At 45.9% G+C, this 26266-nt stretch overlaps 1 protein-coding gene across 1 annotated transcript; it reads right to left on the bottom strand.

The window, feature by feature from the left end:
* Positions 1 to 4031: 4031 nt before the first annotated feature.
* LOC135045502 (serine/arginine repetitive matrix protein 1-like) lies at positions 4032 to 12232 on the bottom strand. Its single transcript, XM_063955304.1, has 7 exons — positions 11864 to 12232; positions 7650 to 7828; positions 6963 to 7482; positions 6382 to 6879; positions 6153 to 6278; positions 5002 to 6077; positions 4032 to 4142 (listed from the first exon to the last, which is right to left on the bottom strand). The coding sequence occupies exons 2-6, from the start codon at positions 7824 to 7826 to the stop codon at positions 5827 to 5829; spliced, it is 1572 nt and encodes a 523-aa protein (XP_063811374.1). The 5' UTR covers positions 7827 to 7828; positions 11864 to 12232; the 3' UTR covers positions 4032 to 4142; positions 5002 to 5826.
* Between the last annotated feature and the right edge of the window lie 14034 nt (positions 12233 to 26266).

The following is a 26266-nucleotide window of genomic DNA, read 5'->3' on the forward strand; positions in this document are numbered from 1 at the left end:
CGCATAGAGCAGATAGAATGCCTACAGATACAGAGCTTGTACGCCACATAGCCAGTAGAGGAAAATCTTTCAGGTATAGATATACCTTGGGAAATAGGATTACTAGAGTTGGAGAAGTATCACCAGGATACTGTGCACATATCGTACAACCTGATACGTGCATTAAGCAGATGGAAGAATTAGGGCTAGGAGATTTCACCTGGAAGGTGTGTAATATGGTAATGTCCTACTCCGTCCCATATGTTCTCCCCGATGATGCTTATTTCATATGCGGGAGAAAGGCGTACAAGTGGCTTGCCCCAAACTCTGAAGGATTGTGTTATATTGGAAAAGTATTGCCTGAAGTGATGACTGTAACTCATGATAAAATGAAAGACATACACCGTGGTGCCCAAGCTCCTTATACTCACACTCATTACGAGCACCGAGTTAAAAGACAACTGTCAGAAAGGTTAGAGCATCCGGCCTCTGATCTGATCCATGAATCCACCGGGATTCAGGTTCTGGTGGCGTTAGATTTCACTCGCACCGCTCGAGGAGTGATGAATTATAGATACATCTCTGCGCTTGCAAATTTGTTAGATAATATCACTGAAATGTATGATGACACGTTTAGATACACTGGAAGAGAACTCCAAGCTTATAAAACAGAACTGGTACAGCATAGAATGGTTCTTAATTACCTCACAGCAGTGACAGGCGGATATTGTGTTACATTGGCAACACAGTACGGCGTGAAGTGTTGCACGTACATCACGAATAGCACCGAGGATCCGGTAGAGGTCATAGACCAAAAGATGGACGATATTCTCCAATTGAAGTGGGAATTTCGCCGAAAACACAATCTCACTCTTGCTGCTGTAGGTAATGAGCTGACTGGTTGGGTGTCATGGTTGAACCCGCGAAATTGGTTCTCCGGTTTAGGAGACTGGGCTCAAGGAGTCATAATGGATGTTGGAAAGTTTCTCCTATGTATTTTAGGTGTTGTTATATCTATTGGATTGATATTTAGATGCGGGCAGGCTTTAATGAGGTGCAAACAAAGTACAAGAGTGATGAGTTTGAGGAGTGAGGAAACTGTAATTAACCTGGATTTGATTTATGACCCAATGATAGAAACCAGGATGTGATGAAAATGCGATTATACGGTCCGTTTCTTTCACCTGTTTTTCTGTTTTTCTCCAAGATAAAAAGACCCCCTTGGACGAGGAAGTTGACGAGACGCTATACAGACAACGGATGGACCAAAGAAAGAGTTTTGACCACTTGAGAAATGGACACTTGATGAACTTTGCCATGGATCCCCAGTTTCCCTAGTATTTGTAAACTCACGCTAGCCCAACATTTTTTGTAAATCTGATGGCACTGACAAAGCTTGTTGCTCATGCCTAAGGAGCAAAACAGCGCAAAGAAGACGACTTTCAACTGATACCGAACAAAACTTCGACGACAGATGTACATTTACCTGACATAGAATATCATTGCATTTTCCATAAGTGTTCTTCATCTTCATCCCTACAACCCTCAGGTAATAACACACATAGTATAGGGAATACAGGCACAGATATCAGCAATCACATATTCCCCCATTCATGTATCATCAACTAAAATGTGCTCCCCATTTTGTTCAAAAACCGAAAAGAGCTCGGTAAAGTTTGACAGCCCATCCACAGACCTGTACCACGGGATAAGAAGGAATTCAAATGTATACTTCGCAATACCTCGAAGCTTGATTTACAACACGTACGGCACGATGATACATGACCCCCCAAACATGGACTCATACACACATGCTTCTGCTATCTCACTAGGTCATACCCTCTTCACACCTACTCCTCTCTCCTCCCCTACCCAACCATGGAAATGAATTAACCCCTGACATATATTTTTCTCCTTTTGAAATGTTTTAGAAGGTGGCAGTTATTATTGACTGCCAAAGGGTGGACTGTCAAAGTCAGAAAAATATCTCTATGCACACTGCCATATTTGCACCTCACTCTGGTCCGCGCTGCGCATGCGTGCGCTTTCCCGTGATAGCGCATACCCGCTGATGCGTGCACCCGCTCGCATCGGTATGCGTATTTACGGTAAGGAGTATGTAGTCGTAGCGTGCGACCCAATCGTTACATATTTCCACAATTAACGTAGTTTATAGATCATGGTCCCTTTGATAGATTCTGAAAGTTTGGTTAATATAGAATGTCCCTGAACGGAGGAATCCCTCTTTGTATTGTAGGAAGGGTCTAACAGGAGTCATACAGTAGTGTTTGGTACCCATCGGAAGAGGATTTAAATAGCAATATTCCGGTGTTGGTTTGGAGCGTATTAATCGCTCGTGCGAATAGTTATGGACATAAGGAGTTTATGTCCATTACTATTATTTACTCTTACTCAGGTATGCGGCGGGAAACCCAGTTTCCCACCCACCTGAGCTGTTTGAAATCGTCACAGCCCACCTGTATGAATTACCCAATGACCTTTTGTTATGATGCGAAGCCGAATTCCTGTGTCCAATGGACGACAAGATTGTAGGGACCATTGGATTGCATTGTGTGTGGAGCATAAAAGACGGGCCTGTGGCATCCAGCTTTCACTTCTCATCAAACGGTTCTCATTGCTGATAATCGGGAAGCTGGATGTCCAGAAGCGCTTGCGATCGTTACCCTTGTGCGTAAGTTTTTCTCCGTGATCATATTGTCTTACTGCGAGCCATTTCTCTCGTCTCTATATCTCTCTCTCTCTCTCTCTCTACTCTTTCTCTCGTATTTTCCCTTGATTAGATTGTATTGTATTGTATTGTATTTATAGTGTAGTTATTTGGTTAGGAAGTCTCTGTTATATTGTAGTGTATCATTTGTACTGTGATTCCTTTTTACAAGTATATTAGTTATAATACATTTAATAGGCTTTGGACCCTAAACAAGTATCTGTGTATTTTCTCATAGTGTTAAGTGTTCACAGAGCGTCGGTGACGCTCAAGCAGCTTTGTAGTTAATCAGGTTACACCAGGTTGCACTTACACACTGTCTCTACATAAAGGTATACTGTGTATCTCATTGTTAAAGGTATAGATATCAAGGTATAGCGTTGTGAGCGTCTGCGCCGCTGGTGATCTCCTCGTGGTCTCGAGCGTCCGCTACGCCATAGCGAATCATTACGTTTGTCTGTAGCCAATAGTGTGCCAGTCTGTGATCTCTGGGCCGTGAGCGAACGCGACGCTTGAGCGTCTCGCCTACGGCTGAGCGATCGTTACGCAAGTAGCGTACCCTTACGGTACTTCTTACGTAGTCAGCGTATAGTGTTCTTAGACCTCTTAAAGGGATATTTATACGATAAATAGATTCAGCTTTATCAGTTTGGATGTGTAGTGATGCAAGTGCAGGAGGGTTGCATTTGGGCCGCTGCAACCCGCTTGTGTTGTGTGGACTGTTGTATGTACCTCTTTTTCCAGCCCCAGGGTGACACTATCACCCATATCTGGATGCTCAAACTTTTCTCTTCCACAGGTCCTGCGATGTATCTTCCCAAGTGGCGTGGATGTGAGGAGACACGACATTTCACCTGATGTTCCATGGGTGACCCTACTGGTGAAGTGGACCTGACCCTCCGCCATGTAGCAGACAACCCCCCTCAGGTGAGATGTATTGACAAAAAATCCCTTGTCCAAAATCACCCCGGCATGTCCAAAGTGCAGCCCTCCGGCATTTGCAAGACTGCACATCCAAACATTCCCTGAAACAGCAATGCTAGGGAATGTTTGGATGTGTAGTGATGCAAGTGCAGGAGGGTTGCATTTGGGCCGCTGCAACCCGCTTGTGTTGTGTGGACTGTTGTATGTACCTCTTTTTCCAGCCCCAGGGTGACACTATTACCCATATCTGGAAGCTCATACTGTTCTCTTCCACAGGTCTTCCGGTGTATCCTTCCTAATTGGTGTGGATGTGAAGAGACAGTTCCCTTGATGTTCCCTGGGCAATCTACTTACGTACAATTCAAATGCATTACAAATTTTAATAAAAACCACAGGAAACTTCTATTTTTAAAAGTTTATTGAAGAAAATTTTTTAATAAAGTTTGAAAGTTAATTAAAACAAAAAAGTAGTTTGTTCTTCTTTACATTCTTTTCTTGTGTATATAGATATCTGTGGGGAAAAGAAAAAAAAGTATATTAAAGTAAAGACACACTAAACTCATGTTCATTTCTTTTCACTAAAAATTTGTGGAACAACACAGTCCAGCATGACCCATTGCTGGACTGTGTGGTTCTACAGAGGCATGCGGTTCAAAGTGAAAGAGTGGCGTCAGTGGTCAGCACTTTGACACGCTAACATTTGTGGAACAACACAGCCCAGCATGACCCATTGCTGGACTGTGTGGTTCTACAGAGGCATGCGGTTCAAAGTGAAAGAGTGGCGTCAGTGGTCAGCACTTTGACACGCTAACATTTGTGGAACAACACAGTCCAGCATGACCCATTGCTGGACTGTGTGGTTCTACAGAGGCATGCGGTTCAAAGTGAAAGAGTGGCGTCAGTGGTCAGCACTTTGACACGCTAACATTTGTGGAACAACACAGCCCAGCATGACCCATTGCTGGACTGTGTGGTTCTACAGAGGCATGCGGTTCAAAGTGAAAGAGTGGCGTCAGTGGTCAGCACTTTGACACGCTAACATTTGTGGAACAACATAGTCCAGCATGACCCATTGCTGGACTGTGTGGTTCTACAGAGGCATGCGGTTCAAAGTGAAAGAGTGGCGTCAGTGGTCAGCACTTTGACACGCTAACATTTGTGGAACAACACAGCCCAGTATGACCCATTGCTGGACTGTGTGGTTCTACAGAGGCATGCGGTTCAAAGTGAAAGAGTGGCGTCAGTGGTCAGCACTTTGACACGCTAACATTTGTGGAACAACACAGCCCAGCATGACCCATTGCTGGACTGTGTGGTTCTACAGAGGCATGCGGTTCAAAGTTTCTTGAATGAAACATGGTTCTACTCACCTTGGTACGCACAACACAAACTTATGCCGTCCACTTCATTTTTCCCCACCAATCCTATGAAGAAGACAAAAACACAGACTAGTGAATAGTAAATTCACACAATTAAAGCCTACTGTACACCATTACAAAAAGGATTTTTGGAAGAAAAAAGTGGTATCAGAATAGCTCTTTGGCCCATCATACATGTAGCCACAAGGAGCTTTCATCCGTTACCACACGCGCCCGCATACATGCCCGCGCATGTATGCCTACACAAAGCTCCTTGGTAGTACCCGGTCACGGGTGGGGAAGCCCAACACAGAAAATAGTAAGAAAAAAAACAAACTAATGGGAGGGGAAGAAAGGGATACATGAAAAACATTTGTAAATAAATAAAACAATACGACCGGGTTTATGGTGGAAGTCTGTCCGGATCCTCTTCTTCCCCCTGATAGGGCGTGGATGTCCTGGGAGGCTGGGGAGTATGTTGACTGGTCCTCTGTGCCCATGCTGCTGAAGATTGTGTGGCCGGTGGTGGAGGCATCTGGGGGGTGGGGTACATCCCTGTATATCCCTGGTACATCTGTGACTGTCTGTACTGGGATGGGACTTGAGGAAGGGTACGAGGCGTCCTTGTGGCTTGCGACGGCGGATATGGTGGATCACCAGCTTGTTGATTAGCTGTTCCTGGGAGCTTATCATAGATCATCTGCAGTGTGGTTGCGATGACCTGTTGGCTGGATGAGGAGTGTTGATGACTCTCCGACATGTTTTTATTGCTTGCTGCCAGACATGCAGTGTTGTCCACGAGCCGGGTCATGGATTCGGCCAGAATGTTAAGTACGGTCATACTCTCCCTATGATCTTGCATTCTGACCTGTAGTATTGTGGCCGTGCTGTCGGAAAGAGTCTTTTGCAGTTCAAGCAGACTGTTTGCCTTTTCTCCATTGTCCTCTCAATGTTGTCCAGTCTGCTTCCCACGACATTTGTGTATGTATCCTGGCGGGTCCCAATCTCTGATGCCAGGGTGTGAACCCTCTGAACAGTTGAGGGATTCTGCCCTTCCTGGATGTCTGCCACAACTTGGATTTGGGCAGCTGAAAAGAAAATTAGACAATATTATACACATTCATCATACATTTTTTTGAAGGCTCACAATTCAATTTACTCACGCAGGGATGTAGTAACTGGAGCCTCCTGCACTTCCACCTCGTCATCCTCTGACGACTCCTGTAGGAGATCCGGCCTGAAGTAGGAACCAATCCCCGAAGCTAGTCCGCTGCTGGTCCGTGGCACCACTGTTTGCAAAATAATTTTTTTGGGAAAGTTAATAAACTTTACACAACTGCTGAACCCCCCCCCCCCCCTCCACCCTCCCACACACACAAAATAAATACAAACCTTCTCCATCCTGTGATGCCGCTGCTCCAGGAGCTCCACTTGTCCTCGTTTCGGAAGACTTTTCAAGGGTCTGGCTGGATACGTCTGCACGGCTGTCCTCAAACCCAAGAAAAGTTTCGTCTGTTAACCCTGTAGACTCAAACAGATCGGGTGATGGGTCCACAAGGGTTGTGTCTTGAGGCTCTTCAGTCACAGTCCCAGAGCTCCTGGAGAGACGACGATCTGGTGATGGCCTGCGCGCAGGAGCTGTAGTTTGGCGCCCATCTTGTGGTGTGGTCGCCGACGGTGTCTGGCGCACAGGTGAGAGTCTGTGCGCTGACGTCGTCTGGTGCACAGGTGACAAACTGCGCGATGACGAACTGTGGCGCACAGGTGACGATCTGTGTGCTCGCGGCGCAGTTGATGGTCCGCGCGCTGCTGCCGATGCCTGCTGCACAGGTGACGGTCCGTGCGCTGGCGATGTCCTGTGCGCAGGTGATGTCCTCTGGGCAGGCCTGTCTGAAAAAAAAAAAAAAAAAAAACACATTTAGCACATACAAACATTTTAAAGGGAAGTACAGCTCATGTGAATGTATTCTTACCATCAGACCTCCTTTTGGACGGCTGGTCTCCCGCCTTCTTCCGTCTTCTGGGCGGTTCTTCCTCCTGGGGAAAGCCAGCAGGACGGCTGGAGTCCACACCTCCGCGAACTCCTTCGACCATGGCAGGGTTCATGCGCCTTCTAATAACGTTCTCCCAGGGTAGCCACTTCAGATTGAGAGCCGGGCCATCTCCCGTAGCTGTCTCATGTCGGCGCTGAATCCCCATCTTCTTCTTGGTCTGTCTGCGGCAATCACTGTACCGCTTCAAGCAATTTCTGGTGCTCCGGCGGTTTCCAGATATTGCAGTGACTTGATTGGCAATGGATTCCCAGATGATTCGCTTAGCCCTAGCTGATGTTGTCTCTGCCCTTGGTCCATACAAATCGTCGTAGGACCTGTCGACGCAATCCACTAAGGTACAGTTTTCCGCCTCAGTATATCTGGGTCCACGCACCTTTTTCTGTCCTGCATCTTCACCAGAGGCTTCCTCCTCCGACTGCTCCTCTGGCTGGCTTCTTGCCTTTAGGGATTAAAAAAAATAAAAATAAATAATAATAAGATCGGTATGTACCTGTGAGTGTCAGTATCCCTGGCATTGCGCACATATTCCAGTAGGTGTGCATGGCATTGCGCAAACTACAGTAAAGAAAGTTTGATGCTATTTGTGTCTGCAGGTGTGGTTAGTACCTTTCTACTAGGCTTTTTCTTGGACTTCTCATGGGCCCTTGACGACCGCGGCTGGTCACTACATGCCTGGTCGGTCGTATCCGCCTCCTGGGTTGGCTCCCACTCCTCGTTGCTATGAAGGGATAGATCCGAGGGGGTGGGGGAAGGGGCGGATCGGGTCTGCTTGTCCTTTGACATCTCTGTTATAAAATAAAATAAAAATAAAATAAACATACATACATACATACATGTATAAATGGCTGACCCACACAAAATGGCTGACCCACACAAAATGGCTGACCCACACAAAATGGCTGACCCACACTGTCGACCAAACTTGCTCCAAATCAGCCCAAAATGGCCAGAAAGCATCCCAGCACACTCAGGAGGTACACCACAGCAAAATTAGGCGGGAAAACACATGTTTGCCAAACTGCCGACAGCACAGGTCGACCGGGATGTCGACTAAACTTGCTCCAAATCACCCCAAAATGGCCAGAAAGCATCCCAGCACACTCAGGAGGAACACCACAGCAAAATTAGGCAGGAAAACACATGTTTGCCAAACTGCCGACAGCACAGGTCGACCAGGCTGTCGACTAAACTTGCTCCAAATCACCCCAAAATGGCCAGAAAGCATCCCAGCACACTCAGGAGGAACACCACAGCAAAATTAGGCGGGAAAACACATGTTTGCCAAACTGCCGACAGCACAGGTCGACCAGGATGTCGACTAAACTTGCTCCAAATCACCCCAAAATGGCCAGAAAGCATCCCAGCACACTCAAGAGGAACACCACAGCAAAATTAGGCGGGAAAACACATGTTTGCCAAACTGCCGACAGCACAGGTCGACCAGGCTGTCGACTAAACTTGCTCCAAATCACCCCAAAATGGCCAGAAAGCATCCCAGCACACTCAGGAGGTACACCACAGCAAAATTAGGCGGGAAAACACGTTTGCCAAACTGCCGACAGCACAGGTCGACCAGGCTGTCGACTAAACTTGCTCCAAATCACCCCAAAATGGCCAGAAAGCATCCCTACACACTCAGGAGGTACACCACAGCAAAATTAGGCGGGAAAACACATGTTTGCCAAACAGTCTACAGCACAGGTCGACCAGGCTGTCGACTAAACTTGCTCCAAATCACCCCAAAATGGCCAGAAAGCATCCCAGCACACTCAGGAGGAACACCACAGCAAAATTAGGCGGGAAAACACATGTTTGCCAAACTGCCGACAGCACAGGTCGACCAGGATGTCGACTAAACTTGCTCCAAATCACCCCAAAATGGCCAGAAAGCATCCCAGCACACTCAGGAGGAACACCACAGCAAAATTAGGCAGGAAAACACATGTTTGCCAAACTGCCGACAGCACAGGTCGACCAGGCTGTCGGCTAAACTTGCTCCAAATCACCCCAAAATGGCCAGAAAGCATCCCAGCACACTCAGGAGGAACACCACAGCAAAATTAGGCGGGAAAACACATGTTTGCCAAACTGCCGACAGCACAGGTCGACCAGGCTGTCGACTAAACTTGCTCCAAATCACCCCAAAATGGCCAGAAAGCATCCCAACACACTCAGGAGGTACACCACAGCAAAATTAGGCGGGAAAACACATGTTTGCCAAACAGTCTACAGTACAGGTCGACCAGGCTGTCGACTAAACTTGCTCCAAATCACCCCAAAATGGCCAGAAAGCATCCCAGCACACTCAGGAGGAACACCACAGCAAAATTAGGCGGGAAAACACATGTTTGCCAAACTGCCGACAGCACAGGTCGACCAGGCTGTCGACTAAACTTGCTCCAAATCACCCCAAAATGGCCAGAAAGCATCCCAACACACTCAGGAGGTACACCACAGCAAAATTAGGCGGGAAAACACATGTTTGCCAAACAGTCTACAGCACAGGTCGACCAGGCTGTCGACTAAACTTGCTCCAAATCACCCCAAAATGGCCAGAAAGCATCCCAACACACTCAGGAGGTACACCACAGCAAAATTAGGCGGGAAAACACATGTTTACCAAACAGTCTACAGCACAGGTCGACCAGGCTGTCGACTAAACTTGCTCCAAATCACCCCAAAATGGCCAGAAAGCATCCCAACACACTCAGGAGGTACACCACAGCAAAATTAGGCGGGAAAACACATGTTTGCCAAACAGTCTACAGCACAGGTCGACCAGGCTGTCGACTAAACTTGCTCCAAATCACCCCAAAATGGCCAGAAAGCATCCCAGCACACTCAGGAGGAACACCACAGCAAAATTAGGCGGGAAAACACATGTTTGCCAAACAGCCGACAGCACAGGTCGACCAGGCTGTCGACTAAACTTGCTCCAAATCACCCCAAAATGGCCAGAAAGCACCCCAACACACTCAGGAGGTACACCACAGCAAAATTAGGCGGGAAAACACATGTTTGCCAAACAGTCTACAGCACAGGTCGACCAGGCTGTCGACTAAACTTGCTCCAAATCACCCCAAAATGGCCAGAAAGCATCCCAACACACTCAGGAGGTACACCACAGCAAAATTAGGCGGGAAAACACATGTTTGCCAAACAGTCTACAGCACAGGTCGACCAGGCTGTCGACTAAACTTGCTCCAAATCACCCCAAAATGGCCAGAAAGCATCCCAACACACTCAGGAGGTACACCACAGCAAAATTAGGCGGGAAAACACATGTTTGCCAAACAGTCTACAGCACAGGTCGACCAGGCTGTCGACTAAACTTGCTCCAAATCACCCCAAAATGGCCAGAAAGCATCCCAACACACTCAGGAGGTACACCACAGCAAAATTAGGCCGGAAAACACATGTTTGCCAAACAGTCTACAGCACAGGTCGACCAGGCTGTCGACTAAACTTGCTCCAAATCACCCCAAAATGGCCAGAAAGCATCCCAACACACTCAGGAGGTACACCACAGCAAAATTAGGCGGGAAAACACATGTTTGCCAAACAGTCTACAGCACAGGTCGACCAGGCTGTCGACTAAACTTGCTCCAAATCACCCCAAAATGGCCAGAAAGCATCCCAACACACTCAGGAGGTACACCATAGCAAAATTAGGCGGGAAAACACATGTTTGCCAAACAGTCTACAGCACAGGTCGACCAGGCTGTCGACTAAACTTGCTCCAAATCACCCCAAAATGGCCAGAAAGCATCCCAACACACTCAGGAGGTACACCACAGCAAAATTAGGCGGGAAAACACATGTTTGCCAAACAGTCTACAGCACAGGTCGACCAGGCTGTCGACTAAACTTGCTCCAAATCACCCCAAAATGGCCAGAAAGCATCCCAACACACTCAGGAGGTACACCACAGCAAAATTAGGCGGGAAAACACATGTTTGCCAAACAGTCTACAGCACAGGTCGACCAGGCTGTCGACTAAACTTGCTCCAAATCACCCCAAAATGGCCAGAAAGCATCCCAGCACACTCAGGAGGAACACCACAGCAAAATTAGGCGGGAAAACACATGTTTGCCAAACTGCCGACAGCACAGGTCGACCAGGCTGTCGACTAAACTTGCTCCAAATCACCCCAAAATGGCCAGAAAGCATCCCAACACACTCAGGAGGTACACCACAGCAAAATTAGGCGGGAAAACACATGTTTGCCAAACAGTCTACAGCACAGGTCGACCAGGCTGTCGACTAAACTTGCTCCAAATCACCCCAAAATGGCCAGAAAGCATCCCAACACACTCAGGAGGTACACCACAGCAAAATTAGGCGGGAAAACACATGTTTGCCAAACAGTCTACAGCACAGGTCGACCAGGCTGTCGACTAAACTTGCTCCAAATCACCCCAAAATGGCCAGAAAGCATCCCAACACACTCAGGAGGTACACCACAGCAAAATTAGGCGGGAAAACACATGTTTGCCAAACAGTCTACAGCACAGGTCGACCAGGCTGTCGACTAAACTTGCTCCAAATCACCCCAAAATGGCCAGAAAGCATCCCAACACACTCAGGAGGTACACCAATGCTAATAGAAGACCCAAAAAAGTCAATTAAAGAATAAAAAAAAAACGTGAAAAACTACCCCAAAACACAAGTCTCCCCCAAAAAATGCAGCAACACAAGCAAGGGGCTATACACATACCTGCACACATGCACACATACACAAACACCCCATGTACACCTCATGGCAACCCCCACTTCACAAACACATACATGCAACACCAGACACACATGTGGTACTTACCTACAAATGTAGTAAAAGCTCCTAAAATGGCTCTCCTCCGGGTAACAGGAATCCTCCTGACTGTCCTGGAATAAAGCCTGCTGGGGTGTCCAAACGATATCCACAGCAAACAACCAAATTGCTAGCTCTGCACCTCCTCACACCTCTCTGCAGGTTCACAAAATGGCTGCAGAGCACGCAGCAAACAAGCCCTAATAAAGGGCTGCTTTCGGCGGGAAGGCGAATTCAGTACTCCCACTACTCGCCGATTGGCCGTAATCCGCCTGGGGGTGGGTCGAATCAGTTATACATTGAATATGGTGAATTCAGGGTCCCGGCGACAGGGCTGCGGCTGGCGATAGCGGGCGAATTATACAGGGGCGGATTAAATGACGCGATTCGCCCGCTATTGCATATACCTAATTGTATCTACCAGAGGGGAGTTTCAACCACATTAAAAATAACATTGAAGCTGTGTTTTTCGGTTCGACCACTAGATGGTGGTTTCAGAACAGGAATGAACAGATAGAATTTCATCTGCCAATGATTTAGAAAACTATCTGTGTAAATGTACTGTAGTTATTAGGTTTGGTCATTTTTGTTTAGTAATCCAATATTGCACTTTATATCAAATAGAAATAGTTGAACCAGTTTTTTGAATATTGCCCTCAGGTACAAAAAATTCTGCTCTTGGACTTTTCCCTCAATTTCTGATTGCAGTCACTTGTGTTGAATTAGTTAACCACATAGGGGCTGATTCAGGTTGCATCGCAACCGTGATGTGACCACAGTTTCCCGTCCTGCGCATGCGCGAGCAGTTAATGCACTTGGCCCACATTAACTGTAAACACCTCTGCCTGTTTGCTTTCGCAGTGCAGGCGGTGTGTCGGCTACAGAGCATTTTTGCCGCGGCGTGGGGGAAACAGGGGCGTATAAAAAAAATGGAGCCACGTGCAGCTGAGGACAGGACTTCTCTGTGACTACAGCTGAATGTTGGGGGAGGGCTTAGGGCACCACTGCATGGTATCTACCGATGGCTGGTTATGAAGGCTGGAGACCACTGCACGATGCCTCACGATGGCGGGGTATCACACTTCCATACATTATTAGACTTCCATTTCAACCAGCCTTTTAGTTGGCTGGTTGGAGAGATAATCTTTAGATTTGTAAGCAGCTTTAGATACATTAATCAACTGTATGTGTATTACCCCTTTAGTGGTGACTTTTTGGAATTTGGTCACAGCTTCCAGGGTTGGTTTTTAAATTTTTTTACCTGCGCATTGCCAGGGGTTTCATGCGTTGTGTCATGCTTTTTGCCAGGGGTTTTATGCTCTGGGATCCATGCTCGTTGCCACGGGGGAATGCACGTTGCCTTAGGGAATACTCGTTACATAGGGGTAGCTCAAAATCATCGATGGTCCAGTGCTACCAAATTGTTTTCGTTCTTTTTTTCTCAAAGTGTCATGGCACGGAGCTTAGCCCCGCTTCTGAAACCCACTAAGCCATGCCCCTGGGCTCTGATTGGCCCACATTTGTAAAGTAATCTAGGAATGACCATCTATGGGTAAAACCATTGATGGATCCATTCCAGATGGTTTTTCACCATCGAGGTTATCCATCAATGGTACCATCGATGGTGACCATCGATGGATAACCCATCGATGGCCATCCCTAGGGGTAGCATTTGCTGGTGGACACTAGCCCATCAGCACTAAAATCCTCTCCCCCATCATCCCTTGTACTCCGCTCGGCTGGCAGAGTTTTGCAGAATGACGCGATCGTATCATGATCGATCATGTAATTCTGCAAAAGTCCAAAAGCCGAGCATAGTACTAGGCAGAGGGAGGGGGAGCGGTGGCATGCCCCGGAAAATTTACAGGGCAACCAGTCTGCACAGCACAGCTGGCCCTGGAAATTTTCCAGACATACCACTGAAGGGGTTAAGTCACAAACAATGGTGGGGTAGTGCTTATCTTTGTGCCTAGATGAGGCATGAAGAAAAAGCTGGGCTGCATTCAGACCTAACTAATGAGAAATGTTACAAGCTTAGTAGTGATACTGACTATGTTACTGACAACTACCAAAGGTACGCATGTTCACTGAGGTGCAGTGAGGGGCGTAGTTATACCTTTGAGGGCCCTATAGGACAATTTCCATGGGGCACCTGGCATCCCCCCACCTCCCCGACCGCATCATACTAGTCTCAGTTCTAAATCTAAACTGCTATAAACCCCCCTTCCCCCTAGCAGAAACGACTTCAAGTTCAACTTCTTCCCCCCACTCAGTCAATTCCCTAACTCAACCCCCTTTCCCAGACGAACAGAGAGCGAATGGAGACAGCGGGCGGACACTCACCTTCAGTTGGCTGCTTTATGTGCACTGCGGGCACATCTCTGCTGGGCTTTCTCCGTCTCTCTCCTCACTGACACGGGGAGGAGGCATGGCCGTGGTCCTGGGATGTTCCTGCAGGCTCAGCCATGCCTCCTTCCAGCATCAGTGACAGTGAGGAGAGACAAAGCCGGGCCAGGAACAGCAGATGTGCCTTTAGTACAGTACAAAGAAATAAAAAGCAGCTGGCAGCCAGGGGCTGGCTGGCAAATTTCAGCCTGGGGGCCAACTGAAGCAAGCGGCCCTAGCTTTTCCACCAGCACATTGCAATGTGCACTTGTTTTATCTAGTATGGTTTAAATAATCAATGCAATAAAAATATACTGTAGTTAAAAACAAATACAATACCTACAAGTCCATCTGATAAAGCAAAAACTTAGATATTCAAAAGAGAATCACAGTGATTTCTTTACAATACAGGAAGCATTCTAGTGACCAATATACAATACAAGGGGAATTCTAGTGACTGATATACAATACAGGGGGAATTCTAGTGACTGATATACAATACAAGGGCAATTCTAGTGACCAATATACAATACAGGGTGAATTCTAGTGACTGATATACAATACAGGGGGAATTCTAGTGACTGATACAAGGGCAATTCTAGTGACCAATATACAATACAGGGACTATTCTAATAACTGATATACAATACAGGAAGCCTCCTAGTGACATCATACTATACAGAGAGCATCCCAGTGTTATAGAACAAGTAGTGGGATAAATTTAACAAGCCATGCCACTGGTGATGCTTTATATGTTTGTATATCTTTAATGGTTATCTTTTTCCTGTCCTGCCATTAGATCTTAGTTAAGAATGAAGTGTTATTTTCTACAAACAGCACTTCATTCCACCAACCACCCTGACTCCCCCCAAACCAGCCCCCAGTAATTGTGAAAATTTCTCATAATTTAACTGCAGAGCACATGACTAATTTTGTAAGATACAAAGCATACCTAGAAGGGGATCCATGAAGGATCCCAGTGTTCGGGATCCCAGCAGTCGGAATACCGCTGCCATGAACCTGACATGGATTGCAATGCCGGTGCCAGAATCCTGAACGTAAGTTTGCTAGGACTGCTGAGAGGTAAGCCATGGGGGAGGAGAGGTTAGGTTCAGGCTACGGGGGGTGGATCATGGTTAGGCTGCGGGGTAGGTGGGGGGGGTTTGCACCACTGGGGAGAGTTAGGGTTAGGCTGCGGGGAAGGGAGGGTTAGAGCTAGGCTGCGGGGGAAGGGAGGGTTAGACACCACCGGGGAGGGTTAGGTTGCAGGGGGACAGGGTTAGGGTCAGGGTCAGGCTGCGGGTAAGAAGGGTTAGGAAGGTTAGGGATTAGGAGTAGCATACTTACCTAGCAGGTGTCGGGATTCTGAGCGCCAGGATGCCCCTGTAAGTACCAGAAAAAGAAGAGAAAAAGGCTGTACTATCGGTGCACAAAAAGAGAGGTGGTTTGGTTATCACTTCTCCATAAAATTTAACTTTTATTATTGTTTTCATAAAAATAATATAGGATATCTTTATTTAGACTGTAAGTTGAGGCGAAACATAGAGGTTAAAATCATTGACATAAACAAAACATATAGAGGTGCAATGAAAGTAAATAAATGTGAGTATAGATTAAAAATGTGTGTCAGCGTTCTTCACTCTAATGTCCAGAAAAATGTAATATTTATCTCACACTAAACCAGTATTAAATTATTCTTTAGTTTATCCACATATTATTTGTGGGTATTAATCTCACTATGTATCACTTGTAAGATTTCCGTAACATAAGGGTATACTAGGAAGTGCAGGTTCTGTTTAATATTATAACATTAGTTCAGAAATTCCATAATAAGTCTTGGATCAAAGCAAATGAATCACTTATTGCTATTTCTAATTATAATGCCAGACACCTTTAACCATTATCCAGCAGATGATGATAACACTGGTTGCACTGTAGAATATGATACTAATAAATATAGTGAGCGCTATTAAATATATAGTCTACTATGAGTATGTTATATATCGTCTAAAGAATATATATATCTCCTCAGTAAAGGCAATATATTAGGTGTGATTATAATAAATGATACACCTTAGAGGATATATACCTTCATTGATTAACTATGTGATAGTTATGATAATCTGGTGCACGTATACTTATTGCCCTTAGAGGGGAAACATCCTCATTTATTTAGGGCTAGTGGCATCCTCCAACTAATCACATTTAAATCCATATATAAAAAATGATAGGTATATTTCAATTTATATATAGTGATACCTCATTATGAGGTGTATCATTAGACCACTCAATCTTGCACACCTTCTAAATGTACAAAATATATTTATTGTAAGGGAGATTTTATTTCTTCCACAAATTCATAGAAAACATTCAATTCAAATATTGATTTTATTGTTGCTCACTAGTCACACACCACAGCTGCGTGCTCATTGAGTAGTTTTACATGTTAATATTAGAATATTTATTGTGCTTTTCTGTTAAATTCTGTCTCAGATGTTACACAGCCTTCATGAATTTCCCACTACTCACACACTACAGCTGCGTGTTCATAGAATGGTTATATATTTTAGTATTAAAACATTTATTGTGCTTGTCTGCTGAATTCTATCTCAGATGTCATACAGCCTGCATAGATTTCTCCTATGTATACACAGTGTTTCAATATTAGGCTGATATTGTTGCCATCTATTGGTAATTATGGTGTCTGTGCATTCATTTGAGTAGTACTAGGGGTTAGGATTGAAACATTTGTTGCATCCTTATAAGGACAGTTATACCACAAGTGTTTCACAGCAATCACAAATTCCTCACATTAATCTAGGATGCACCTATTAGTTAAATTACCATCTTTTTGCCATCTATTTGCCACTTATTATCCAGGTGCTTAATAATCCATATAGTGCTATGCAATCCTTGTATTGCTGTGATCTAAATCTCTGCCTGCACTCCGCAACAACCTAAATTCATTTATGTTTACTGAGTTGCTAACTGGCTAGTCATTAATTTAATGCTTAGATTTGGACATGGAAGGACGCCGAACACACGCTGCCCACACGCGTGTTCCGCCGTACTCTGACAGCTTCGTCAGGGCTGTCAGAGACAGAATTTAACAGAAAAGCACAATAAATATTCTAATATTAACATGTAAAACTACTCAATGAGCACGCAGCTGTGGTGTGTGACTAGTGAGCAACAATAAAATCAATATTTGAATTGAATGTTTTCTATGAATTTGTGGAAGAAATAAAATGTCCCTTACAATAAATATATTTTGTACATTTAGAAGGTGTGCAAGATTGAGTGGTCTAATGATACACCTCATAATGAGGTATCACTATATATAAATTGAAATATACCTATCATTTTTTTTTAATATATGGATTTAAATGTGATTAGTTGGAGGATGCCACTAGCCCTAAATAAATGAGGATGTTTCCCCTCTAAGGGCAATAAGTATACGTGCACCAGATTATCATAACTATCACATAGTTAATCAATGAAGGTATATATCCTCTAAGGTGTATCATTTATTATAATCACACCTAATATATTGCCTTTACTGAGGAGATATATATATTCTTTAGACGATATATAACATACTCATAGTAGACTATATATTTAATAGCGCTCACTATATTTATTAGTATCATATAATTCTACAGTGCAACCAGTGTTATAATCATCTGCTGGATAATGGTTAAAGGTGTCTGGCATTATAATTAGAAATAGCAATAAGTGATTCATTTGCTTTGATCCAAGACTTATTATGGAATTTCTGAACTAATGTTATAATATTAAACAGAACCTGCACTTCCTAGTATACCCTTATGTTACGGAAATCTTACAAGTGATACATAGTGAGATTAATACCCACAAATAATATGTGGATAAACTAAAGAATAATTTAATACTGGTTTAGTGTGAGATAAATATTACATTTTTCTGGACATTAGAGTGAAGAACGCTGACACACATTTTTAATCTATACTCACATTTATTTACTTTCATTGCACCTCTATATGTTTTGTTTATGTCAATGATTTTAACCTCTATGTTTCGCCTCAACTTACAGTCTAAATAAAGATATCCTATATTATTTTTCTGAAAACAATAATAAAAGTTACATTTTATGGAGAAGTGATAACCAAACCACCTCTCTTTTTGTGCACCGATAGTACAGCCTTTTTCTCTTCTTTTTCTGGTATCCATTCTAGCTGTAGTTGGTAGCACCCCCATGATAAATGGTAATTACCAATAACTTATAGGGGTCTTTCAAGGAACCTTGGTTCCAAATTCTTATCTGGTTAATTGTGTGTGTGCAGATACATCCCTATGCCCCTGTAAGTATTCTGACTGCCTGCATCCCAATCGCCGGGATCCCAATACCACCCCCCTGGAAGGTGTGGACTTGGCAGATAAGTGCAAACATGCCGGGAAATATGTGCCACTATCTGAGTTCAGGTAGCTTTCCTGGCTCTGGCAAGTCAGTTCTGACTGATTAGTAAACAGAAGACACCAAAGCTCCACCTCTTATTGTCTGGTCTCTCATGGGAGCACTGTACGGGCTCCCTTCGACTCCTATAATCTTAGTGTTGCAGCCCCCTCATTTCCCTTTATATGCCTGAGGCCAGTCATGCCCTTTTATGAAAGCCAAGAGCCCCATAATGCTTTTATGCCATAGCCCAGAGCCCTCTCGTGCCACTTTTTACTCTCAAAGCCTCGTCAGTCATGCACTTTTATATGCTAGCCTCAAAGCCCTCTGTTATGCCCATGCATACCAGATACATTATAAATGCTAAGTTTTGCCACATACAAGACACAAATGTTGCATCCCAATTGAGACAGCCCCCCTACAGTACCACTAGTAGCCGCACTCCCTGCACCTTTTGTAGCTACGTCCTTGGGTGCAGTGATAGTGGTCTCCTACCTAACCCTGACTGTTCAGTGTTCGGAGAAGTCACTGGTAATTTCTGCTCTGCTCCTGCCCCTGAACTAGCAGATATACTACAGGGACTGTGCTAAAGGTGGTCAGATATGGTGGATCCTGAAAACTGTTATGTGAAAGGTTCAAATCAAGCTTACCGAGAAAGGCTTGTTAATCCTCCTGTTCTCGCTATCAGGTAAAAGGATGTTGGAATGTTTACAGTAAAGGTATATGCTGCAAACTTATGTGGGCCATACATCAGACCAACTTTCCTCCAACAATTCAACTAGTCTGCCCAACTAAAACGGTGCCCTACACAACTAACTTTTTTCCATAGACCAGCCAGCCAGCTAATCTTTTCATCAGCCCAGCAAACGTCTCTCCAACTTGTGATGTCACAAAAGTAGGCGGACAGTGTCTGCCTACTTCTGCATGTTTTGGGGGGAAAAATTAAAATATATATATATATATATATATTATTATTTCACTAAAATGTATATGTCACGATCCGGGTATCTGGACGCCATTTCTTACCCATCAGATGCCTCCTAAGGCTGGCTCAGCGCTCCAGGACCGGATCCCATCTGTTATCCTGATGTGTACATTCCTGTATCCTCTCCTGTCACTCTGAGACGCTGTCACAGTAAACGCCATATTACACCTGACATGGCGTCTCCCGCGGCCTCCGCCGCCGTCCCTGAGCTTCTGCATGCAGAGTGTCTGAGTGGCGATTACGTCAGCCGCGGCCTCCGCTGTGTCCGCGTGGTTGGATGTGCACCTGTCAGCTTGGTGCCTCCTGTCTCCGGTGGCCGGCGCCGCCATTACTGTTTTCATTACCACATGGATTACAAACCAAACTTCCCTCCAAGTGTCTGCATGGGCGCAGCCATCTTGGATTCTGTCAGCTGATCATTTCCACCAATCTGTTCTCAGTATTGATAATCTGCATAATTGCCTAGCCAATCCCTTCCTTGCTGCAGGTATAAATACACTGTGCCTGAGCAAGGAAGGCGTCAGTGCTTTGGTTGTCAAACCTAGTTCCTGTTTGTCTCTCTCCTGTGATTGTCTTCCAGGTTCCAGCTCCTGTCTCAAGACTTCCACCATAGAGACCCGCACCAGCATTCCACCTGCGGTGTAGCCTGACTCTCCAATCCATTGTGGATTCATCTGTTTCCAGCTACAACATTACCTGCTTCCAGCCCAGCTTCCAGCAGAGTACAGCTTCTCTTAAAGGGCCGGTGTCCTTTCTACACTTTACCACTCTCCACCGGTATTATTATTTCTCCGCTCTCAAGTTCTACATTTCAGCTCATATTTCATCGCTCCCAAGTTCATTTATTATTTAACTGGTTCCAGCCAGTATCCACTCCGTGCTAACAACAGTCTGGTTCCAGCCAGTATCCACAGCAGCCGTTTTATCTTCAGCAACCCAGCTTTTCCTGGAACACCAGCTGGTACAATCCTGGGTTATCTCCATTGCTACAGTCGGGCCTGGTAAGGACTTTCCATCTAGAAGATTATAAGAACTATCTCACACTACCAGTGCCCTGTGGCTCCTGTCATCCTGTAGTACCCAGGAACTGTATTTATTCTTTGCTGACTTTTACGTTTTCTTTTACTGCTGCTGTGTTGCGGAGTTGTCATAATAAACATCATTGACTTTTATCCAAGTTGTCGTGGTCACGCCTTCGGGCAGTTATTATTCATGTTACTTACATGTCCAGGGGTCTGATACAACCTCCCAGGTTCCGGTACATCTCAGCCCCTACAACTGAGGCTGCCTCCCGTCAGCTCAGGCCCTCAGTTGTGACAGTAAGCACTGACCTAATGAATCCAGCCGGAGACCAGGATCAAGCGGCCAGGCCGATGCAAGAACTGGCAGCCCGACTAGAACATCAGGAGGCTGCACAGGGCCACATCATCCGCTGTCTCCAGGATTTCTCTACTCGGCTGGATGGGATTCAGACAACTCTCCGTGGATCAGGCGCGTCTGGTGCGTCAACCACAGTGACTCCAGCTATAACCCCACCCACCTTACCCATTTCTGCTCCACGTCTTCATCTTCCAACGCCAGCAAAATTTGACGGATCTCCAAGATTCTGCAGGGGATTTCTCAACCAGTGTGAGATTCAGTTTGAGCTACAACCTGGCAATTTTCCCCTGTGACCGTACAAAAATTGCCTACATTATTTCTCTTCTCAGTGGCTCAGCCCTTGATTGGGCATCACCGTTATGGGAGAGGTCCGACACCCTGCTATCTTCCTACACTGCCTTCGTGTCAACATTCAGGCGCATCTTCGACGAGCCAGGCCGGGTAACCTCAGCTTCATCCGAGATTCTCCGTTTACGCCAGGGGTCATGTACTGTAGGACAATATCTGATACAGTTCCAGATCCTGGCATCCGAACTGGCATGGAACGACGAGGCCCTGTATGCTGCATTCTGGCATGGCTTATCTGAGCGTATTAGAGATGAGTTAGCTACCAGAGACTTACCTTCTAAGTTAGATGAGCTAATCTCACTCTGCACGAAAGTTGATTTACGTTTCAGAGAGAGAGCAACTGAGCGTGGAAGATCATCTGCTCCAAAATCTTCTGCTCCTCCTCCTCGCCAACTGTCACCAACTAAAGATGAGCCCATGCAAATTGGCCGTTCCCGTTTAACTCCTGCTGAGCGCCGAAGACGTCTCTCCGAGTCTCTCTGTCTGTATTGTGCAGCTCCATCTCACACCATTAATGCCTGTCCCAAACGTCCGGGAAACTCCAAATCCTAGCTCGCCAAGGAGAGGGCCGGCTAGGAGTAATGATTTCCTCTCCATCTCCTCAAGATTGTAATCTCCCAGTCTCGCTTAAAGTTGCTCAACGTTATCGGAACGTCATTGCCCTCCTTGATTCCAGAGCAGCTGGGAACTTTATTACCGAAGCCTATGTTAAACGGTGGTCCCTACCCACCGAGAGACTTCCTTCGTCCATTTCTTTAACTGCCGTGGATGGCAGCAAAATTTTTGATGCAGTTATTTCTTTAAGGACTCTACCAGTTCGTCTGAGAGTGGGAGTTCTTCATTCCGAACTTATTTCTTTTTTAGTGATTCCAAGAGCCACACATCCTGTGGTCCTGGGCCTTCCATGGCTCCGTCTTCACAATCCTACAATTGATTGGACGACTACGCAAATCCTGGCATGGGGTTCCTCCTGTGCTGAGACATGTTTGTTTAAGGTATTGCCTGTCTGTTCTTCCTCCCCCAGGTCGTCTGATGTTCCACCTCCTCCATATCAAGATTTCACGGATGTGTTCAGTAAAGCTTCTGCTGATATCCTTCCTCCTCATAGAGAATGGGACTGCCCGATTGATCTCGTTCCAGGGAAGGTTCCACCTCGAGGCCGAACTTATCCGTTGTCTCTGCCTGAGACGCATTCTATGGAGGAATATATTAAAGAGAACCTAGCAAAGGGGTTCATTCAACCTTCTTCTTCTCCAGCCGGAGCAGGCTTCTTTTTTGTAAAAAAGAAAGATGGTGGTTTGCGGCCGTGCATCGACTACAGAGGTTTGAACGACATTACCATCAAGAACCGTTATCCTTTACCCCTGATTACTGAGCTCTTTGACAGAGTTAGCGGAGCTACCATCTTTACAAAGCTGGACTTGAGAGGTGCATACAATCTCATCCGGATCCGTGAGGGTGACGAGTGGAAGACCGCCTTTAACACCCGTGACGGACATTATGAGTACCTCGTCATGCCCTTCGGATTGAGCAATGCTCCAGCTGTCTTCCAGCATTTTGTCAATGAGATCTTTAGAGACATTCTATACCGTCATGTCGTGGTCTATCTAGACGATATCCTCATTTTTGCCAACGATTTAGAGGAACATCGTTTTTGGGTTAAAGAGGTTCTGTCCCGTCTCCGTGTCAATCATCTCTATTGCAAATTAGAGAAATGCGTCTTTGAAGTCAAGTCCATTCCGTTTCTAGGGTACATTGTGTCCGGTTCCGGACTAGAGATGGATCCTGAGAAACTACAAGCAATCCAAAATTGGCCGGTACCCTTAACCCTCAAAGGGGTCCAGAGGTTCTTAGGGTTCGCCAACTATTACCGAAAGTTTATACGAGACTTTTCCACCATTGTGGCGCCTATTACTGCTTTCACTAAGAAGGGTGCTAACCCGTCCAAGTGGTCTGAAGAAGCCATGCAAGCATTTCATCTTTTAAAACAAAGGTTCATCTCTGCGCCTGTTCTGAAACAGCCTGACATCGACTCTCCTTTCATCTTAGAGGTGGATGCCTCCTCCGTTGGAGTAGGAGCGGTGTTATCTCAGAGGGCTAAAGATGGCCATTTACACCCTTGCAGTTTCTTCTCCCGGAAGTTCTCCCCAGCTGAGCGCAACTATGCCATTGGCGACCAGGAGTTGCTAGCCATCAAGCTCGCTCTAGAAGAGTGGAGGTATCTGTTGGAGGGAGCTTCTCATTCAATTACCATACTTACAGACCACAAGAACCTTTTATATCTGAAAGGCGCACAATGTCTCAACCCTCGTCAGGCCAGATGGGCACTTTTCTTTTCCAGGTTCGACATTAAACTCCAGTTCTGTCCGGGCTCTCAGAATCGCAAGGCCGATGCCCTTTCCCGCTCATGGGAGCAAGAAAATGAGTCAGAGTCTTCAGACAAGCATCCTATTATAAATCCGTTGGCATTCTCCACGGTAGGGATGGACTCTACGCCCCCATCAGGGAAAAGTTTTGTGAAACCGATGCTAAGGAAGAAGCTCATGCATTGGGCCCATGCTTCCCGTTTTGCCGGACATACAGGTATCCAAAAAACCCTGGAGTTTATCTCTAGGTCCTATTGGTGGCCAACTCTGAAAAAGGACGTCTTGGAGTTTATTGCATCTTGCCCAAAGTGTGCTCAACATAAGGTATCCCGCCAGTCGCCTGCGGGGCAACTGGTTCCACTATCTGTTCCCCGTCGACCTTGGACCCATTTGTCGATGGATTTTATTACAGATTTACCCATGTGCAACAAGTTCAATACCATCTGGGTGGTAGTTGACCGGTTCACCAAGATGGCACACTTCATTCCTCTCACCGGTCTTCCGTCAGCTTCCAAGTTGGCTCAAGTATTCATACAAGAGATCTTCCGACTCCACGGTCTTCCTGAAGAAATTATCTCAGATCGAGGAGTTCAATTCACAGCCAAATTCTGGCGAAGTTTATGTCAAGTCCTTCAAGTCAAGCTAAAGTTTTCCACGGCTTACCATCCTCAGACCAATGGTCAAACCGAGAGGGTGAATCAGGACTTGGAGGCCTTCCTCCGCATATATGTGTCCTGCTCTCAAGATGACTGGGTTCAATTACTTCCCTGGGCCGAGTTCTGTCATAACAACCAGTATCATTCTTCATCTGCTTCAACACCATTCTTCACTAACTTTGGATTCCACCCTAAAGTCCCTGAGTTCCAACCGCTTCCAGCAACTTCTGTTCCCGCAGTGGATATCACCTTGCATCAGTTTGCCAATATCTGGAAGAGCGTACGATCAGCTCTGCTCAAGGCATCGTTCAGGTACAAGAAGTTTGCGGATAAGAAGCGTCGAGCAGTTCCTGCTCTCAAGGTGGGTGATCGGGTATGGTTATCCACGAAGAATTTGAGGTTAAGAGTTCCCAGTATGAAGTTTGCACCTCGCTATATCGGTCCTTTCGAGATTGAACAAGTCATCAATCCTGTTGCTTACAGACTTCAGTTGCCTCCCTTCTTAAAAATACCCAGGACATTCCATGTTTCCCTGTTGAAACCGCTGATCTTGAATCGGTTTCATTCCTCACTTCCTCCAACTCCGAAAGTCCAAACTCAACGAGGCGTTGAGTATGAAGTGGCCAAGATCCTGGACTCACGTCACCGTTACGGTCAACTACAGTATCTTATTGACTGGAAGGGTTACAGCCCTGAGGAACGTTCATGGACCAATGCTTCTGATGTCCATGCTCCTGCCTTGGTCCGGAGATTCCATTCCAAGTTTCCTCAAAAGCCAAAGAAGTGTCCTGGGGCCACTCCTAAAGGGGGGGGGTGCTGTCACGATCCGGGTATCTGGACGCCATTTCTTACCCATCAGATACCTCCTAAGGCTGGCTCAGCGCTCCAGGACCGGATCCCATCTGTTATCCTGATGTGTACATTCCTGTATCCTCTCCTGTCACTCTGAGACGCTGTCACAGTAAACGCCATATTACACCTGGCATGGCGTCTCCCGCGGCCTCCGCCGCCGTCCCTGAGCTTCTGCATGCAGAGTGTCTGAGTGGCGATTACGTCAGCCGCGGCCTCCGCTGTGTCCGCGTGGTAGGATGTGCACCTGTCAGCTTGGCGCCTCCTGTCTCCGGTGGCCGGCGCCGCCATTACTGTTTTCATTACCACATGGATTACAAACCAAACTTCCCTCCAAGTGTCTGCATGGGCGCAGCCATCTTGGATTCTGTCAGCTGATCATTTCCACCAATCTGTTCTCAGTATTGATAATCTGCATAATTGCCTAGCCAATCCCTTCCTTGCTGCAGGTATAAATACACTGTGCCTGAGCAAGGAAGGCGTCAGTGCTTTGGTTGTCAAACCTAGTTCCTGTTTGTCTCTCTCCTGTGATTGTCTTCCAGGTTCCAGCTCCTGTCTCAAGACTTCCACCATAGAGACCCGCACCAGCATTCCACCTGCGGTGTAGCCTGACTCTCCAATCCATTGTGGATTCATCTGTTTCCAGCTACAACATTACCTGCTTCCAGCCCAGCTTCCAGCAGAGTACAGCTTCTCTTAAAGGGCCGGTGTCCTTTCTACACTTTACCACTCTCCACCGGTATTATTATTTCTCCGCTCTCAAGTTCTACATTTCAGCTCATATTTCATCGCTCCCAAGTTCATTTATTATTTAACTGGTTCCAGCCAGTATCCACTCCGTGCTAACAACAGTCTGGTTCCAGCCAGTATCCACAGCAGCCGTTTTATCTTCAGCAACCCAGCTTTTCCTGGAACACCAGCTGGTACAATCCTGGGTTATCTCCATTGCTACAGTCGGGCCTGGTAAGGACTTTCCATCTAGAAGATTATAAGAACTATCTCACACTACCA

Source organism: Pseudophryne corroboree, chromosome 2 (genome assembly GCF_028390025.1).
Source record: "Pseudophryne corroboree isolate aPseCor3 chromosome 2, aPseCor3.hap2, whole genome shotgun sequence".
Classification (NCBI taxonomy): Eukaryota; Metazoa; Chordata; class Amphibia; order Anura; family Myobatrachidae; genus Pseudophryne; species Pseudophryne corroboree.

What these genes read in the sequence shown, in the direction of transcription:
- LOC135045502 (XM_063955304.1), bottom strand. Translation starts at nt 7,826, where the DNA reads ATGTCAAAGGACAAGCAGACCCGATCCGCCCCTTCCCCCACCCCCTCG. An exon ending in GTCCAAAAGGAGGTCTGATG is followed by an intron (nt 6,880 to 6,962) that starts GTAAGAATACAT and finishes TTTTTTTTTCAG; the next exon opens with ACAGGCCTGCCCAGAGGACA. An exon ending in TCCAGTTACTACATCCCTGC is followed by an intron (nt 6,078 to 6,152) that starts GTGAGTAAATTG and finishes TTTTCTTTTCAG; the next exon opens with CTGCCCAAATCCAAGTTGTG.